This window comes from Camelus bactrianus, chromosome 7 (genome assembly GCF_048773025.1).
Source record: "Camelus bactrianus isolate YW-2024 breed Bactrian camel chromosome 7, ASM4877302v1, whole genome shotgun sequence".
Taxonomy (NCBI): domain Eukaryota; kingdom Metazoa; phylum Chordata; class Mammalia; order Artiodactyla; family Camelidae; genus Camelus; species Camelus bactrianus.
The window spans coordinates 48001144-48017419 of record NC_133545.1 but is presented as its reverse complement, the minus strand read 5'-3'; the positions used below and the strand labels follow the sequence as shown (position 1 = coordinate 48017419).

Genomic DNA, 16276 nt, shown 5'->3' with positions numbered 1-16276 from the left:
GATTTATATATTTAATTTTATTTAGATAGCAAAAGTTTTAGTCTTGGATGAAGATTTACATTAGGATTTATTCACTTTTTTCCTCTGATAATATAAGCAAAGTAAATAATGCCCTGCTGCCTCAGATCCCATGTTTCATGGGAAATATATCTGCAAACAGAAGAGGGAAAAGGGAACTATATTTATTAAATTATTAAATATTAAAACACATATTTAGTCACAAACTCTAAAAGACTGTGAATATCAAAAGAGAAATAATAGGGAGATTGTACGGTTTCAAAATAAGCCTCTCAATAGTAGTCTTATAAATTTAATATATATTTAATTTTAAGACCTTTCAAGACATTTTAAATTTAAAGGAATAGCTATTAGGTATATACCTAAAAGAAAATTTCTATTTAAAAGTATTCCCCTCTAGAATTTTAATAGAAGATTTTTATCTATAGCAGCTTAAAATAGTACATTAGCACTAGAATTACATAATTATTAAAAGGAATGCCAGTTGTTAGTGACAGAAATAAAAACATCTTGAAATCTCAAAGTAGAATACTCTAAGATACATCATAGTCAAAATAAGATTTCATACTTGTCTTTTGTTGGGGGAGTGTGCGCTTAGCATGTACAAGGTCCTGGGTTCAATCCTGAGTTCCTCTATTAAAAAATTTTTTTTTCATAAATTAATAAATCTGCCTTCCCCATAAAAAAATCTCTTAAAACCCTCATTCTTGTCTTTTGGAAGGTAAAGTATGTAGGAAACTTTTTTTTAACCTTAGGGTTTAGATATATAATAATATTACTGCTTATTTCTTTCTAAGCATTTCAATAGAGGGATTGAGCATCTCACTGATAAATGTCCTCATAGAAGTGTATACAAGGCATAGAAAGTGGAAATGTTCCTTACAAAGACTATAAAGTTAAGTTAAATTAAGTTATTTAACCTTCATTTTGTTTAATGTACAAATACTTCTAAATATCATTTCCTGTGCTTTAAAAAATTAAAATCTTGCAAAACAAAACTGGTAAATATCGGTAACTATTGAAGCTGGGAAATAGGTATGTAGTAGTCCATTACATTATTCTCTCTACTTTTACAGATGTTTGAAATTTCCATAATAAAATGTTTAAAATAGTAAGAATAAATTTCTAAGTATATTAAAGTCTAGAAGTGTAGAACATCTCTCTATGCCTTTCCAAAAGGCACAAGAGCATACACAGAAATAACTGTACTCTCCATTACTCTGCAGTATTCTGGGTTTTTTTAAAAAACTTTTTTCACTAATAACATTCAGGTGTTGTAGTAGGTAACACAGAAAGCATTGATAAGCTAAAAATAAACTACTGCTAAACAATATTTTGGCATATATCCTTCCAGATATTTTTCTCTAATTCTAGAACCCTTAATTAACCACATGTTAACATTTCTTTCTTTTGACAACAGAATAATCTCATCGACAGACATTTTTTGGTGCTCCTCCCCTCTATCTACCCCTGCCTCCTACCTATACACTGGGCTCAGAATGTGCTGAGCATGACTCTTAAACCTTAAACTACAGTTGATTGAGGGCAAACATGAAGGTCATAAGAACCTAAAATCTTATGAACCAAATATATAAAGGGAAAATTAATCATCATTTAGTGATAGTTCTGGAAAGTCTTTTATAAACATCCTTGGTATATATAAGTATTTGTTTACAAATTATCAACCACTAAATAGATTGACGCATAGAAAGAAAAATGAACTTTCAGGCAAGTGTCACTGACAAATAATGATCAGTTAAAAACAAAGATAAATCTGAATTCTTGATACTAACTGATAATATATAGAATAGATAAACATACAAGTTCATGCTGTATAGCACAGGGAAGTATGTTCTACATCTTGTAGTAACATGGTGAAAAAGAATGTGAAAACGAATATATGTATATTCATATATGACTGAAGCATTGTGCTGTCCACCAGAAATTGACACAAAATTGTGAACTGACTATATACTTCAATAAAAATATACATACAAAAAGTCGTAAAAAATAGAATGTATGGTAACTGTAAAACATGGTCCAACTTACAAAAATAACATTTATGCATAAAGTTTATGAGGACCCCAGCTATTCTGAATTAAGCAATAAATGTCTATAAAGCACAAACTAATTTTTTAAAGATACATTTATTTAGAGCAGCTGGTCAAACAGTTCATCTGCAAATCGGATTGTGACTGGTACTGAAGCCAAAGGATACAAGTGTTTTTAGGAAGTTGATGAAGTCCAGTAGTGAAGACAACAAGAAGTACAGATATAAAAATCTCAACAAAAGTGACAGAAACCAATGTGCAGTCATCAACTCTACAAAGAGAAATACGATGTTTAAAATTAAATTGGTTGTAGAAATATGCACAATTTTTAGAAAGCACTCAGCCAGTGTGCTATAATTTGTCACAACTTTTCTAAGTCATCCTTCTAAACACTGTCAACTTTCACAGGACATATGTGAAGGGAATATAGAGTTCCGCGAAGTCTCTTTCTTCTATCCATGTCGCCCAGATGTCCTCATCCTTCGCAGCTTATCCCTTTGTATTGAGAAAGGGAAGACAGTAGCATTTGTTGGGAGCAGTGGCTGTGGGAAAAGCACTTCTGTCCAACTTCTACAGAGATTTTATGACCCAGTGAAAGGACAAGTGGTAAGGCTGAATTTAAATACAATTTGTCTGGGGGTTAGTAGGGCTATTCTTAAACATTCCCTTGTGCTTAAGCATCATCACTGATTTGGAGAAGGCAAATGATGCATTAGTTAAAAAAAAAAACTTTATCCCTTAACTAAGAGGACAAGCAAACCAGTAACAGAAATGATGAATAGGACTTTGAGGCTAAGAACAAAGATCCAAACATTATTCAACTATTAGCAGAAATTTTGATCTTAGAAGCCATAGAATTATTTTAGAATACAGGTGTTGGAAGATGGTTCTAATGTTCACTTCTGGGCTCTTTCATTACTCTGTTCTGGTTTAAGACAGAGATAGTTTCTCTGCCTCCCTGGTACAGGCTTCCTGCTATTCACTCTGGCCATCTCCACTCCCTCAACCCAACTTTTAAAACTTTATGCATGATTAGAGCTTCTCTGAATCAGCTGCATTAGTTCTGCATCCTGATCTCAAAAAAAAAATGCAACCTCTCCCTCCTTTGCATTCCAAAGACTGTTTTTGTCACCTGGCACTTTTCTTAATCTATCTAATATTCAAGATTTCAATTATTGTTTCCCTGCAACCACCACGACATTACAAATACACAAAGACAACTTCGGATTCTGCCTCCTCCTACCCCCACGAAAAACTGTAAGTCCATAAAAGTCAAAGACTGTCATATTAGTCATCCTTCTGCTGCAATTTATAGCCATTTCCCCATTGTGGAATCTCAAAGACTATGCAAAATGGAACACTCCAAAATGGCTCTCTTGTTACTAGTGAAAACAATGAACTAATGAGTACCAAAACTATTTATTTACACATAGCATAGCACACTCCCTCCTTCAAACTCTCCAACAGCAGTTAGAATAAACTGGAGTCCATACTGTTAGATCAAGGTCCTTCATGATCTGGCCCCTGCCTCTCTCTTCAACTCTTCTCCTATCAATCCTACCTCATTATACACTGTGTGTCAGTCTCATTGGCTTCTTTATGTTCTTTAAACACACTGATGGGTGTTGGTTCTTGCTATTCCTTTCTCTAGAATGTTCTTACTCTAACTTCTCTGCCAGTGCCTTCTCATCATTCACATCTCAGTCTAAATGCTACTTCCTTAGGTAATAGTGTAAAAAATAATGCATCCACCCACCTCCTTCCCAAATCCTCACCACATCCTCAGTCACTCTATCCCATTATTCTGCCTTCATGACACTTTCTTTTTCTGAACTTACTGTTTATTAGTGAGCTTATTGCCTGCCTTTTCACTAGAATATAAGCTGCAGGAGGACAAAAGCTTTGTCTTATTTATTACTGTTTCCCCAGTGCCTGAAGGGTCCCCATCACATAGTAGGTGTGTTCATCAAATGTCAGTTGAATTTTGTTATATGTCCCTGTGAATAAACATGGCTTTGTACAAAACGACATATTTCTACATGTGGACTACTATTTACATCTACTCTTCCCCAGGGCTTTAATAAAGTGAGATCCTGTTACAGTGGAGGTTGGTCATTTTTCATCTGACTTCAGTACAAAGCACCAGACTTTAGACTCTGGGCAGGTCTCTAGAATATATGGCCATTCCTAGAAATGTCAAGTAAGTTTAGGACTCTGCACTTTCGTCAGTTACATGCCGTCTGCTTCTATACAACTTATGATTTATGAGCCTTCCTTGGGTAACATTGTACTGTGAAACAGCTTGAATTCCTAACTTTGTTATGATTTGTGTATGTTTGAATACAGTGAACCATGACATGATACAGTTGCTGGATCTTCACATACCATTCTCCATTCTGCTTTTGGCAGCTGTTTGATGGTGTGGATGCAAAGGAATTGAATGTACAATGGCTCCGTTCCCAAATAGCAATCGTTTCTCAAGAGCCTGTGCTTTTCAACTGTAGCATTGCTGAGAACATCGCCTATGGTGATAACAGCCGTGTTGTGTCATTGGATGAGATAAAGGAAGTAGCAAGTGCAGCAAATATCCATTCATTTATTGAGGGTCTCCCCGAGGTAAGAAAATGTCTGAAATCTTGAACTACAAGAATCCTAAATAAGCCCAAATATTTTACTGGGCCTAAGTGGTGGTTCTTATGTGTTCCTTGGATTATTCAATTTAGTTATTGCCAGCATCTAATGTAAAGTTAGATGTGAAAAGAAAAATTTGAGAGTTCTGTGTGACTATTTTTGCCAAGACTGAACTGTATTAATATTCACTGAATTAATTTTCATATTTTGATTTTTCACCTTCTATCCATTTATACTCTACTCATGTCTACACAACCATTATCCCTCCCTGGACCATGCCTGTAGCCTCTTAATCTGTCTTCCTGCTTCCAGTAATGTCCCATTTTAATTCTTCTTTCTTAAAGCAACTGGAAGGATCTTTTAAAAACATAAATTAAAACCTACTTGTCCCTGCTTAAAACCTCCTAATGGCATCCCTTTGCACTTAGAATGAAGTCAAAACTCCTTATATGTCTGGCAAGACCTTCTGTGATCTGGCCCTGCTTGCTGGTCCAGCTCCTTGCTCATCATGTGTTTACTCTGCTTCAGCCACACTGGCCCTTTCTGTGTTATGAACGTGCCAAGTTCTTTCCTACCTCAGGACATTTATACTTGTTGTTTCTTCAGCTGGGACCTCCCTTCCTCTGACTCTTTGAAAAGTCAACTTCTTAATTTTCAAGCTCTTTCAAATGTCACCTTTGCAGAGGCCTTCCCTGGCTACCTTATTTTAAAAAGTCCTCACCACCCCTATTGCCTATCACATAGTCGTCAGGGCACTTATCACAGTCTAAAATTACACTGGTGTTTATTGACTATTTTAGGGCCTCCTGTCCCCACTAAAGTGTTAGGTCCTTGCCTGCCATTTTGGTCATCTCTCTGTATTGGCTGTGACAGATGACACAAAATCTCAGAAAAGTTAAAAATCTTGGCAAACTATAGAGATAACTTTAGCATAGCAAGCACTGTTACAAATCCAGAAGTAATACACAGAGACACTAATTGTGATTGCAACTTAAAGTTCTTGCAATATCTGATTATATCTATATGCACACACAAATAAAATAAAAATATAGATACGTACTTTAGATTGGAAACAAATTTTCATAATGTGGTATTCTAGCTCACTTTAAAAGGAAATGCCAAAGTTTAATAACTATTATATTAAACAGCTAATTTAGTGTCCCGTTCCTTGGGGGAGAATAATGGTCACCATACTCTTTTTACACTACTAGATCTTGCGTCACCATCTCCTGTCCACACTAATTGGTTCCTGTAACTAGAAATGAGCCATTAACACAATTTCCCTTACTCCTGTAAGGTTCTTCAGTACTAAGTATAATAGAAGGATTAACATATTTTTTATAAATATTGTGACCTTATGTCTTTCCATTTTTTACCAAGGCACTCATTGCACTATTGATTCACGGTCAGATTATTACCCACATAACCCTGACATATATGGTAAAATGCTATCCATTTTATATTTGTACCATTTGACTTTTATTCTTAAATTCTGTGTTATCTTTCATTATTTTCATTGTAATTCTCAGATATACTCAAAATTATATATTGCAGAGATAATGTGCTTTTTACAACAAACTTTGAGATCAAGATGATGTTATTTCCAAAAGAAAGAATAGCTTTTTTTAAATGTTTTTAAATTTAACTTTAGTTTACCTTCATATCACTGTTTGCCCCAAAATATGTAGAAACATAAAGAAAGCTGATGCCAAAAATGTCATTTTGGTACAGGACAGTGGAACTAGTAGTCTAGCAGCAATGTAAATGACTGTTTGGAGTGAAGAAGAGACAGGGCATTTGAAAGATCACTTAGGAGCTATTTCCAGGGTTAAGTTATGAAGGCTTGAATTAATAATTATAAGGTGAAATAAAACAAGGAAAAGGCTTTAAAAGATATCATAAAAGTGGGATTGTCAGGACTTAGTTCCACATTGTCTGTTGAAAGTGAGCAAGAAATTACATGATGGCAGCCTACTGGAATAAAAACACATAGAGCATGTGATGAGAGTACAGAGGAAGAAGTGACAAAGACTCCAGGAGCCCAGAGAAAATCACAAAGAGGATGTTGCTTTGAACTGGGTTTTGAAGAATGAGTAGGAGTTTACTAGGAAGACAAGGGATAAATCCATGCTTAGGAGGCAGAATAAGTTCATGTAGAAACACATACATGGAAAAGAGTTTTGGGTGTTTGTGGGGGAATAAATTTAAAATCCTGAGTATAAAGCATAAACTGGGGAATTGAGAAGGGGCCAAACAAAATATGAGCAGGGACTAAACGTGAAGGTCCTGATATGCCAGGCTAAGTTTGGACTCTGTATAATTGGAAATAGGAAACCACTAGACATTTTTAGGCAGAGAAATGACATGATCAAATTCTTAAAGGAAAAAATTGCTGCTGAAGCACAGCCTTTGGTTTGCTCATCTAAGAGGTTCTGTGGCCACTGCGGCAATGGCAGAGACTGCATGAAAGTCCTGGTACCTTACAACAGTCTGAGTGAGAGAATGAAGGTCCACATTTTCTTTCCCCCAGTTCCAGTTTCCAAAAGTTCTTAAACATCATGCCCTCCTCTTCCAGTCATGCACAAAGACTGTACGTTTGGGGCAAATTTGTTTGGTGGCCAAAATGCTGTAAGTCTATATGTGGTCTTTATTAATCCTACTTAGGATGAGTTATCAAATATTTCTATATAAATATTCACATATTTGGTTACTGATTGTTTCCCCAGCCTTTTCTGGGGGTGTTAAATAATATATATTACTTGTTAAATATATATATATATTATATAGTATATACAATTTATAGTATATTTTCTTCTAAAGTGAAAAAACATGGAATTATAAACAAATGTAGCTCTAAGAGTTTCAGGTAAAGGATTATGGACCTGACTCAAACCAGGAGAGTGATCTTGAATAGCAAGGAGTCAACTTGGAGCTTGCCAGGGGTAACACATCTATGGTATATGCCATGGAGATAACCTGCAGGCATTTGGAAATATTGGCCTGGGAGAGGAGCAATACTGCCCTGGTCTTGATGATCCTCTGAGAAACATATCAGGTGTAGGTGTCTCCTAGTCCCCACAATTTCACTCAGTGGCAGCTCTCAGTCAAGCCACATCACGGCTCCCTGAGTAGGACTTCGACCACTGGAACCACTCTGAAACTCCTTTCCCAAGCCTGCAGGGACTCTCCAAAATGCAGTTGGTTTAGGATTAGACTCTCTGATGTTCCCTCCAGGATCTAACTGGCTTTTAGCCCCAGATTCACATTGAACAGCCATTGCCCCTTGAGTGTCTCATAAAACAGCTGATTCCAGGGCATTCACAAACCCAATGTTTGCTAGAAAATTTATTTAGATTCTCAGTTTAAATAGGAAAGAATAAAATTCTATAGTTCTTCATTAAAAACAAACACACAAAAAAACCAAAGCCTTCCATTTAAGTATCTGAAAATGTTTTTAGGTTGCTATTGAGACAATGTGTATATTCATATTTTTAATCTGTTCTGCTTAATGATGGGCAAAAATATCTGAATTAAATTTGTATTCATTCATTCTTGAGACTTACATCTTCCTGCAAGTCAGAGAAGGCGAAAAAATGCAAAATGATTTCCAAGCCAATATTGTATCTTCTTCAGCTATACTAGAGGAATCTGTGTACAATTTAAGCTGAACTGGCAGAAAGAGCTACAAGCCCATTATCATTCGCATCCAATCCTCTCTCAATTTTTGGCGTAAGATTAAATTCTCTAATTTAGATGGGAACTTTGCGGTGTATAGAAATGAATTACATAGTTTCATCTGATATTCTGTAGCCTTATGATTTCAATTTTAATGAATTGCATCTCAGGAGGAAGAGACCTAGCCAGACCCAGCAGTCCAGATAAAATTGCAGAGGAAATAGCTAAAGTCCGTTTTCTTTGTAGAGCATTCACTTCAGAAAAGATGCTTTTACTGCGTGTTAGTAATTCAGACACTCATTGTTTCATATAAAGTAAGCAACTGTGCATTTTAAATTGAAAAATGAACTTTGAGATGAAGTAGGCACATTTGTTATAAGGTTATATCACAGGCTGTCTTGAAATCCACTCTGCTGAAATGGTACCTCCTGAAGGCAGTCAGGTGTGGAGGTGTCAGCTGATTCAGGCTTCTCCAGGGTACTAAGACAGAGGAACAGCATATTAATCGTGTGCTGCATCTTCTCTTTGCTTCTGTATGACCCACCCTTAGAAAGTTTTGCACTTGGACTTGCTTTCCCAGCAGAGCTTGTCCATCCACATATTCTTGTCTGAGTACCAATGTAGACAACTAGCAAGGGCTACTAGAAAGCAGTGTGGAACTTTGGAGGGAAGCATAGTCAATGGGACAATCTAGAAAGCAAGTGGGAGCCTGCTTGCACCAACTGAACTGATCTACTGTGATTTAGCAGACTACAATGGCTTCAGGATATGTGAGAAATTTCCTTTACCCTTCCATGTAGGGTAATACTGAAGACGGGGTCATTAGTTAGTAGGAGAGTGTGGAAACACTGTGAAGTGCTAAATGTCACTTTCATGGCCTGAAAAGGTGAACGGGCTGTCTCAAGATACCAGCCTAATTTACTGTCAGGAAGATACCTATGTCACTGAGAACAGCATCCTGGCGTCTTGCAGAGATGTGCCCCTAGGTGTTTAGCAAGAGCCAAAGTGAAGAAAGCCAATAGTTTCCTTCAAAATGATACATTAAATCATTTTGACCTGAAAATAGAAGATAATTTAACTTAATGGGAAAAGATTTGTGTTTACTGGGAACCTTTTTTGCCAATATTTTTTATGCCTTAATTTGAACAATTCCTTTGTAGAAGCAAAATGGCAAAGGTCTGTTGTTTGTGATCAAATTAGATATGTAAATGAGATGGTAGTGTTTACTGCTGGTTTAGCATTTATTTGCAACAAAGCCTAAAAATAGATTTCAGTACTTGTTGGGACACAAATTTTCAAGAGTAGCAAAATTTGAAATATTTAGATGGCTCTCGCCCACAATTGCCATGCTAATTTAAATAACCAAGCCTTGCTTTCTTAATTGCATGTTCCTGTAACAGAAATACAACACGCAAGTTGGACTGAAAGGAACACAGCTTTCTGGTGGCCAGAAACAAAGACTAGCTATTGCAAGGGCTCTTCTCCGAAAACCAAAAATTTTATTGTTGGATGAGGCCACTTCAGCCCTTGACAATGAGAGTGAAAAGGTAATATCCTCTTCTTTCATCTCAGAATATAATGTGAAATATGAGAGTAGAGTATCATGGAAGAGACCAAGGTCAGTTTGGGGGAATATAAGACCTGGAGAGAACTGTAGTCCTTGAGTCACCAGTTCTAATTAAGCTTTGGCCTTTAAAAAAAATGTTAGAAGCTGGTGGGGAGGTGGGAAGGAGTTGGGACACAGGGCATCTCATGTTTTAGAAAAGTTTTCTCACTTGAATTGATCTCATTATCAAAAGGGATCCAATTCTGGAAACATTTCTCCACTTGAGAAAAAAGCCCAAGGAAAATTACTTCCCTACTTTATTATTATCCTAATGATGCCAAATAAAATAATAAGGCAATCCACATGTATAAAAGACTGATCTCCACTGCATTGTTGGGGCCTGCTATTTACTCTACCTTCTATAGACAATCATAGCTTGGTTTAAGAAGGAAGGGAGGGAGCAAAAAGACATGTAACAATAGAGTTACACTGCAAGCTCCTCCAGATGTTTAATTTTGCTATGTCCTTGTCCCCTGGTTGTTTCTTGTATATAGTAAGTTCTTATTTGTTAAATGAACCTTGGTTGAGTGAATCATAATCTTTAATATTTATCAATGGCTAATTATATGCTATTATCTCAATCTTTACAACAGCTTGATGAATTAGCTTATTTTATTATCATGCTCATTTTACAGATTAGCACACTAAGACTTAAAAAATTTAAGTCACTTCCTTAAATTCTCCTAGAGGGTGTCTGACCTACGAGCCCATGTGATTAATCACCACATGACTGCCATTTATAAATGGTTCTCATTCTTGATTTCCAAAGAGACAGTGTGTTATGAAAGGAACAACAGGACTTTTGGAATTAGACATATCTGGGCTATAATCCTGGATTCATCAGTAACTAGCAGTGTGACCTGCATCAAGTGACCTGCACTTTTCAAATATTGGTTTACTCATCAGAAAAATGAAAATACCCTTTACAGGGTTATTGCAAGTTATTAATGAGATATCTATCATTGGAATATTTTATATAGTCAACAAATGTTGGTTTTCACCTTCCAGTCTCATTTCACATATACAACATTATATCCTCATTGTAGCTGAGATGGTGTTTTAGCCAGGACAGTTTTACAACTAAAATCTACAAAAAAACATAACAAAAACAAAAAAACAACTATGAGAAGGAATGAAATAAGTAAATTAGACAATTTCATTTAGGTATGGAAATACTACTTTCTGGCTTTGACTCTGGAACCCTAACTTACACACAACCATCTAATTTTTATTAATTGTCACAAAATCTTTTCCAATTAAAAGCCTCATGTAATGTGTCTATAATTACTTTTTCTAGATTTCTGTTGAGTAGGGTATTTCACAAAGTAAGGTAGTTTCCTTGGAGCATAGCATAGACACAATGAAAGTTACTAGATTACCTTAACCAATTTGACTTGGGCAAGATTATTAGCATCTAACCCAAGCTGGCAATCACAGGTCCTTCTCTTTTCCAGGTGGTTCAGCACACCCTTGATAAGGCCAGTAAGGGGAGGACATGCCTAGTGGTGGCTCACAGACTCTCCACAATACAGAATGCAGATTTGATAGTGGTTCTGCACAATGGAAAAATAAAGGAACAGGGAACTCATCAAGAGCTCCTGAGAAATCGAGATATGTATTTTAAATTAGTAAATGCACAGTCAGTGCAGTGATGCTGTTGAAGATTTAGCACATATTTTGATCTTTGTATAATGCAAAGAAAGAGTACTTAGTAATTATTTGGCAGGCTTTGATCTCTTTTATTGCATGTATCAATACTTAGAATCATGCTATTCGTGTACGGACATGTTCTGTTTACACACCATCTTCCCCTCAGATTTTTAAAAGGAAACAAAAACTTGCTAAACTCATTTAAGTGAGATAATGCCTATGTCCCTCACTTTATAAAAAAGCATATTTGCTTATAAAGCAGTTTGCTGCAAAGTCACTCTCTTTTCCTATCAACTTCTGCTATAACATTGGGAATATAGTGCCCAGTTAATTAAGTTGGAAGATTTTAAGCAAAGAGGGAGTAAGTTGTAGTTGGGTCTGTGACATTGCAGGAAGAATGATTTTAATTTGGAACTTCCCGAATTTTGTAGCACATATTAGAGTATTTTGAGCTAGTCCTTTTCTCCAGACCATAGGACTTTCTCTCATTTTATCTCTGTCAATGCTTCTTTTAATAAATATCCACTATTTCCCAAAATCCCATTATATGCCTTTGTCAGGGGGATGGAGAGAATTACAATGTAAAATTTCTGGCAGAATTAGGTAGTTATCTTCCACTTCAGTAAGTGGAAATGCTTCACATGATCCATTCTGAAGATATCATTATTCCGAGCTTTGGGTTTGGCAGAATAAATCACAGACTTACCTGTGTATGAATACTTAATTTACTTAAAATAAGAGCTATTTTATTATGCGTAAAAAACTTTAAATGTCTTTATTATTATTAAATCAAGTAACTTGTTTAAATTTTATATGTACTTTAATATGTGTATGATTTAAAAATTCTGTGTAAATAACAATATTGGTAAACTGAGTCATATTTTCCATTTACTTCAATATGTAATTTCACCCAGTGATTTTTATCTCTATTCCTAATTGTGTCTTCTTCCATTTACAGTAACACTTAGAACCAGTCTCTCTAAAGTTTACTCTGCCAATAATCTGAAATCTTGTGAAAAACCATTTGCATATTAAGCCACTTTTTTAAAAATGCAGAATAAAAATAGGGTTGGATTGAGAAACAGATGTATCATTTAAAAGCATTGACACTGGAAGCCTTGTGGCCCTTTTGCTCTGTGTGGTTGTAGAGCTTTTTGTGGTTTCTCTTTCCAGAGTCGGGTGGGCAGGAGGGATAGGGCATTACAGTATGGATATGCTTAAATCCTCAGAGTAGGACAAGCTCAGGCTCCAATTTGTAATGTCTCCTAGATTAGCAAATACAGCAATGCCAACTTTCCCCTTGAGTCTATCCATAGCAATCCCACAGCAATACCTACAGAGGTCAGTAAAACACTTTTCTAATTAACAGCCCTAACTACTGTTTAATTTGCGTTTTTATTCAAAATATTTTAAAGGATGCTCCACAGGCAGCATTCTCTTAAAGTCAGCTGCCTTCACAGGAACAAGCAACCATGCTGAGAACTGGGGTCCCAAATAATATACAAGGATCTGTGGGGTTATCAACTGATGAAGGCAGAAAGAAAGTAAGTAGAGACCAGCTGCTTTTAGGGACTGCCACAATTTAAAAGTTTAAAATTGCTGTATTGTTCTTAAAATATTCTTTTAAATATATGATTTTAATTAACAGTGTTTTTAATAGAATCAAAACACCTTGTCCCCAAAAATATTCCAACCAGCTATGGAACTATTTCAGTAAGCTCAGGATTTTAAGAATACTTGTAGGAATTTTTTCAAAATGAACACTCATTTATACAAATCTTACCAGTTTTGTAAGCCTGACTTTTTAATCCCTATGCTTTTTCTTAAAGCAGGGGATTCTATAATTGAAAAAGAAGCTAAATTAGGAATTGAGACTTTTACCTTAAAAAAAAGAAGTGAAAAGATACTTTACCAGATTTGAATCTAGGTTTTAAATTTTAAATCACTCATTTAAGCTCTTATAAATTAATTATTAAATGACAATGTGTTCAGGTTTGTAGTTCACAATTTGATATTTACTTAAGAGATTTAAGTAATGAATGCCACATTATTCAGGGCATCAAATCAGCAAATTTAAAACGTGTTTTCTTACAGTGTCTTAGAAATTATATTCAATAAATACTAGGGAATTCACCTCAAAAAGATATCTACCATAGCAGGTATGCATCATTGATACTAAAATGAGACTTATATTTTACTGAAAAGATGAGCTGGTGGATTGTAAATTGTTTTTGCTTCAACAATCACATATTGGCATCTCCTTGTTGTGGGTATTATCAATCATTGGTAACCCACTGGATAGTTTAGTTTTATTCTATGCTAGCTTAAGTCCATAAAAATGTTTTCTTTCAATTCACATAGCAATTTTAATTTTACTTTACTTAACTTTAATTTTAATTTAATTAATTTAGTCTTTTATCATAGTGCATGAATTGGTTTAATGTATTTAATTTTGAAATAATTTAGTACTTGAGTGTACCTCGCCAAATTCCTCTTAGATCCTTGTGGGCCTAATTTCTCATAAGACTTCTCCCTATAGTCTACCTTCTTCCCTAGTCTCGAGGACTTCCTGGTCTCAGGAAAACACTGACTTCTGCCAGTCATGATTCATAGCCTAATACTTATTTAGGCTGACCTCAATCCAAACTTGTCCAGGCCTTCTTGCCCTCTGCTTCTACTTTACCTCTGGGCTTGAATATGTTACAAGAGACAAAAATGAAGCACCAGTAGGGGAAAAAAGGTGGGAGGGACAAGGGACTGTTAAAATACCTGGCCCAGAAAGCCCTAAATACAGTGCAGGCAGCTGACCAGAGAGGTCAGGATCTGTCAGAGTTGTCCTTTAAATGTTAACATGTTATAGTAGCACTCAGCCATGGCCACATCTTATCCTTTGCACCTCCTTTCCTTCCTGGGAAGGAGGTCAAGTCTTAAAATAATTGAAATACCATTGAGGGGGCCAGTGGAATAGAAATAATGTAGCAAGGATAAGGCACAGATATTAATGAAACGAAAATAAACCACCATGTCACACCTGTTTTATAGCTAATCCAACCAATCCCCTTTATATCTTGCCACTCATTAAAACAGGCTGTGGTATGTTTTTATTTAAGTCAACTTAGGTCATAACTAATAACATGGTTTTTAGCCTACTTAATGTGTCATTTTCATGGTACATATAGAGTGCTTTGCATGTGACCTATTGTATGAAAATATTACCTGTTAGTGTCCACCTATGTATTCACTGTTTTAATTCTGAGCTATTATTCCAAGAGGGTTAGTGAAGTGGACTCATAGATTGATTGGAAAGTTCATTCATAAGAACTAGTTAAGGGAGGAAACTGGGAAAACTGGAAGTAATAATTACCAGAAATTTAAAAGTTTATTTAAAAGTCATAATTATTAAAAAAAATGCATAGATCATCAAATGTCTACATAGTACTTCAGGTAACACAACTTGCCTCCTTTTAGCAAAACCACACTGATAAGGCCTGTATTACTTTTCCATTGCTGCTATAAAAAATTGCCACAAACTTAGTGAATTAAAACAACACAATTTTATTACATTGCACTTCTGGAGGTCAAAAGCCTAAAATCAGTCTCTGTGGGCTCTAGGGACAAGTCTATTCCTTGCTCTTTTTCAACGTCTAGAAGGTGGCCTGCATCCCTCTGATCTCTGCTTCCTTCACCATATCTCCATCTCTCTCTGCCTTTGACATTCCTCTCTTACTCTTATAAAGACTGTCATTACATTAGGCCCACACAGATAATGAAGGATAATCTTCCCATCTCAAGATTCTTAACTTAATCACACCTGCAAAGTCCCTTTTGACATATAAGTTAGCATATTCACAGGTTCCAAGAATGAAGATGTGGACATCTTTGAGGGGCCACTACTCAGCCTACTACAAAGCCTGTCAATTTAAACTCTTATTCCATGGAGAATACCAGACAATTTTTCTCAGATTTCTATTGAATAAAAGCTCAAAGAGAACTCTGAAAACATCCAATCCAACATCCTCACTATATGTTAATGAGAGAGCAAGAATTCACATATCTTGCCTCTAAGCCCTGTGCTTTTTCCACTGTAACATGGTGCCTATCCTCATTACTAGGCCAGGATTTGGAATGCGTTTGTCTTTCTTCACTTTTGCTACTGGGTTCTGCTACTGCTGGCATTTCCTTTTATCCTGAGACCAGACTTATTAAGTAGAAGTTTATACCAAGCTCTACTTTCTTAACCTTATCCTCTTTCCATTAAATAGTTTTATGTGCTAGCAAGTGGGAAAAGCATCCTTTGTATTGTAAGTATATGAGCTTTCACATACTTCTGAATCAGTACACTTTTGAATTTTCCTAAAACCATTTTAAACTACTGCTTCTAATGAGAGCTAACATTTTGGGGGGAAATTTTTCACATAGGTATGGAATAAGCACGTTACATACATTGTCTCTCTAGTCCTCATATCAATCCTATAATGGCATAGGTTATTACTTTACTTTAAAGAGAAGAAAACTGAAGCTTAAGGAAATTAAGTAACTTATTGAGGCTTGGGCTTTAGAATTCATACCCTTGTCTAACTCCAGAGCCCACACAGTTTTCATCATAGCACCGAGGACTTCTGGCCACAATTTATTCAGGAAGATG

General features: G+C 35.7%; 1 protein-coding gene across 1 annotated transcript in view; it reads left to right on the top strand.

Annotated features, from left to right (window-relative positions):
- ABCB5 (ATP binding cassette subfamily B member 5) overlaps positions 1-12661 on the top strand; it is an 87598-nt gene extending 74937 nt beyond the window's left edge. Inside the window, exons 24-27 of the mRNA XM_010967185.3 lie at positions 2478-2675; positions 4479-4685; positions 9776-9922; positions 11436-12661. Coding sequence (XP_010965487.2) covers positions 2478-2675; positions 4479-4685; positions 9776-9922; positions 11436-11633 — 750 coding nt within the window. The 3' untranslated portion in view covers positions 11634-12661. The remainder of the gene's footprint in view (positions 1-2477; positions 2676-4478; positions 4686-9775; positions 9923-11435) is intronic.
- Positions 12662-16276: the final 3615 nt, after the last annotated feature.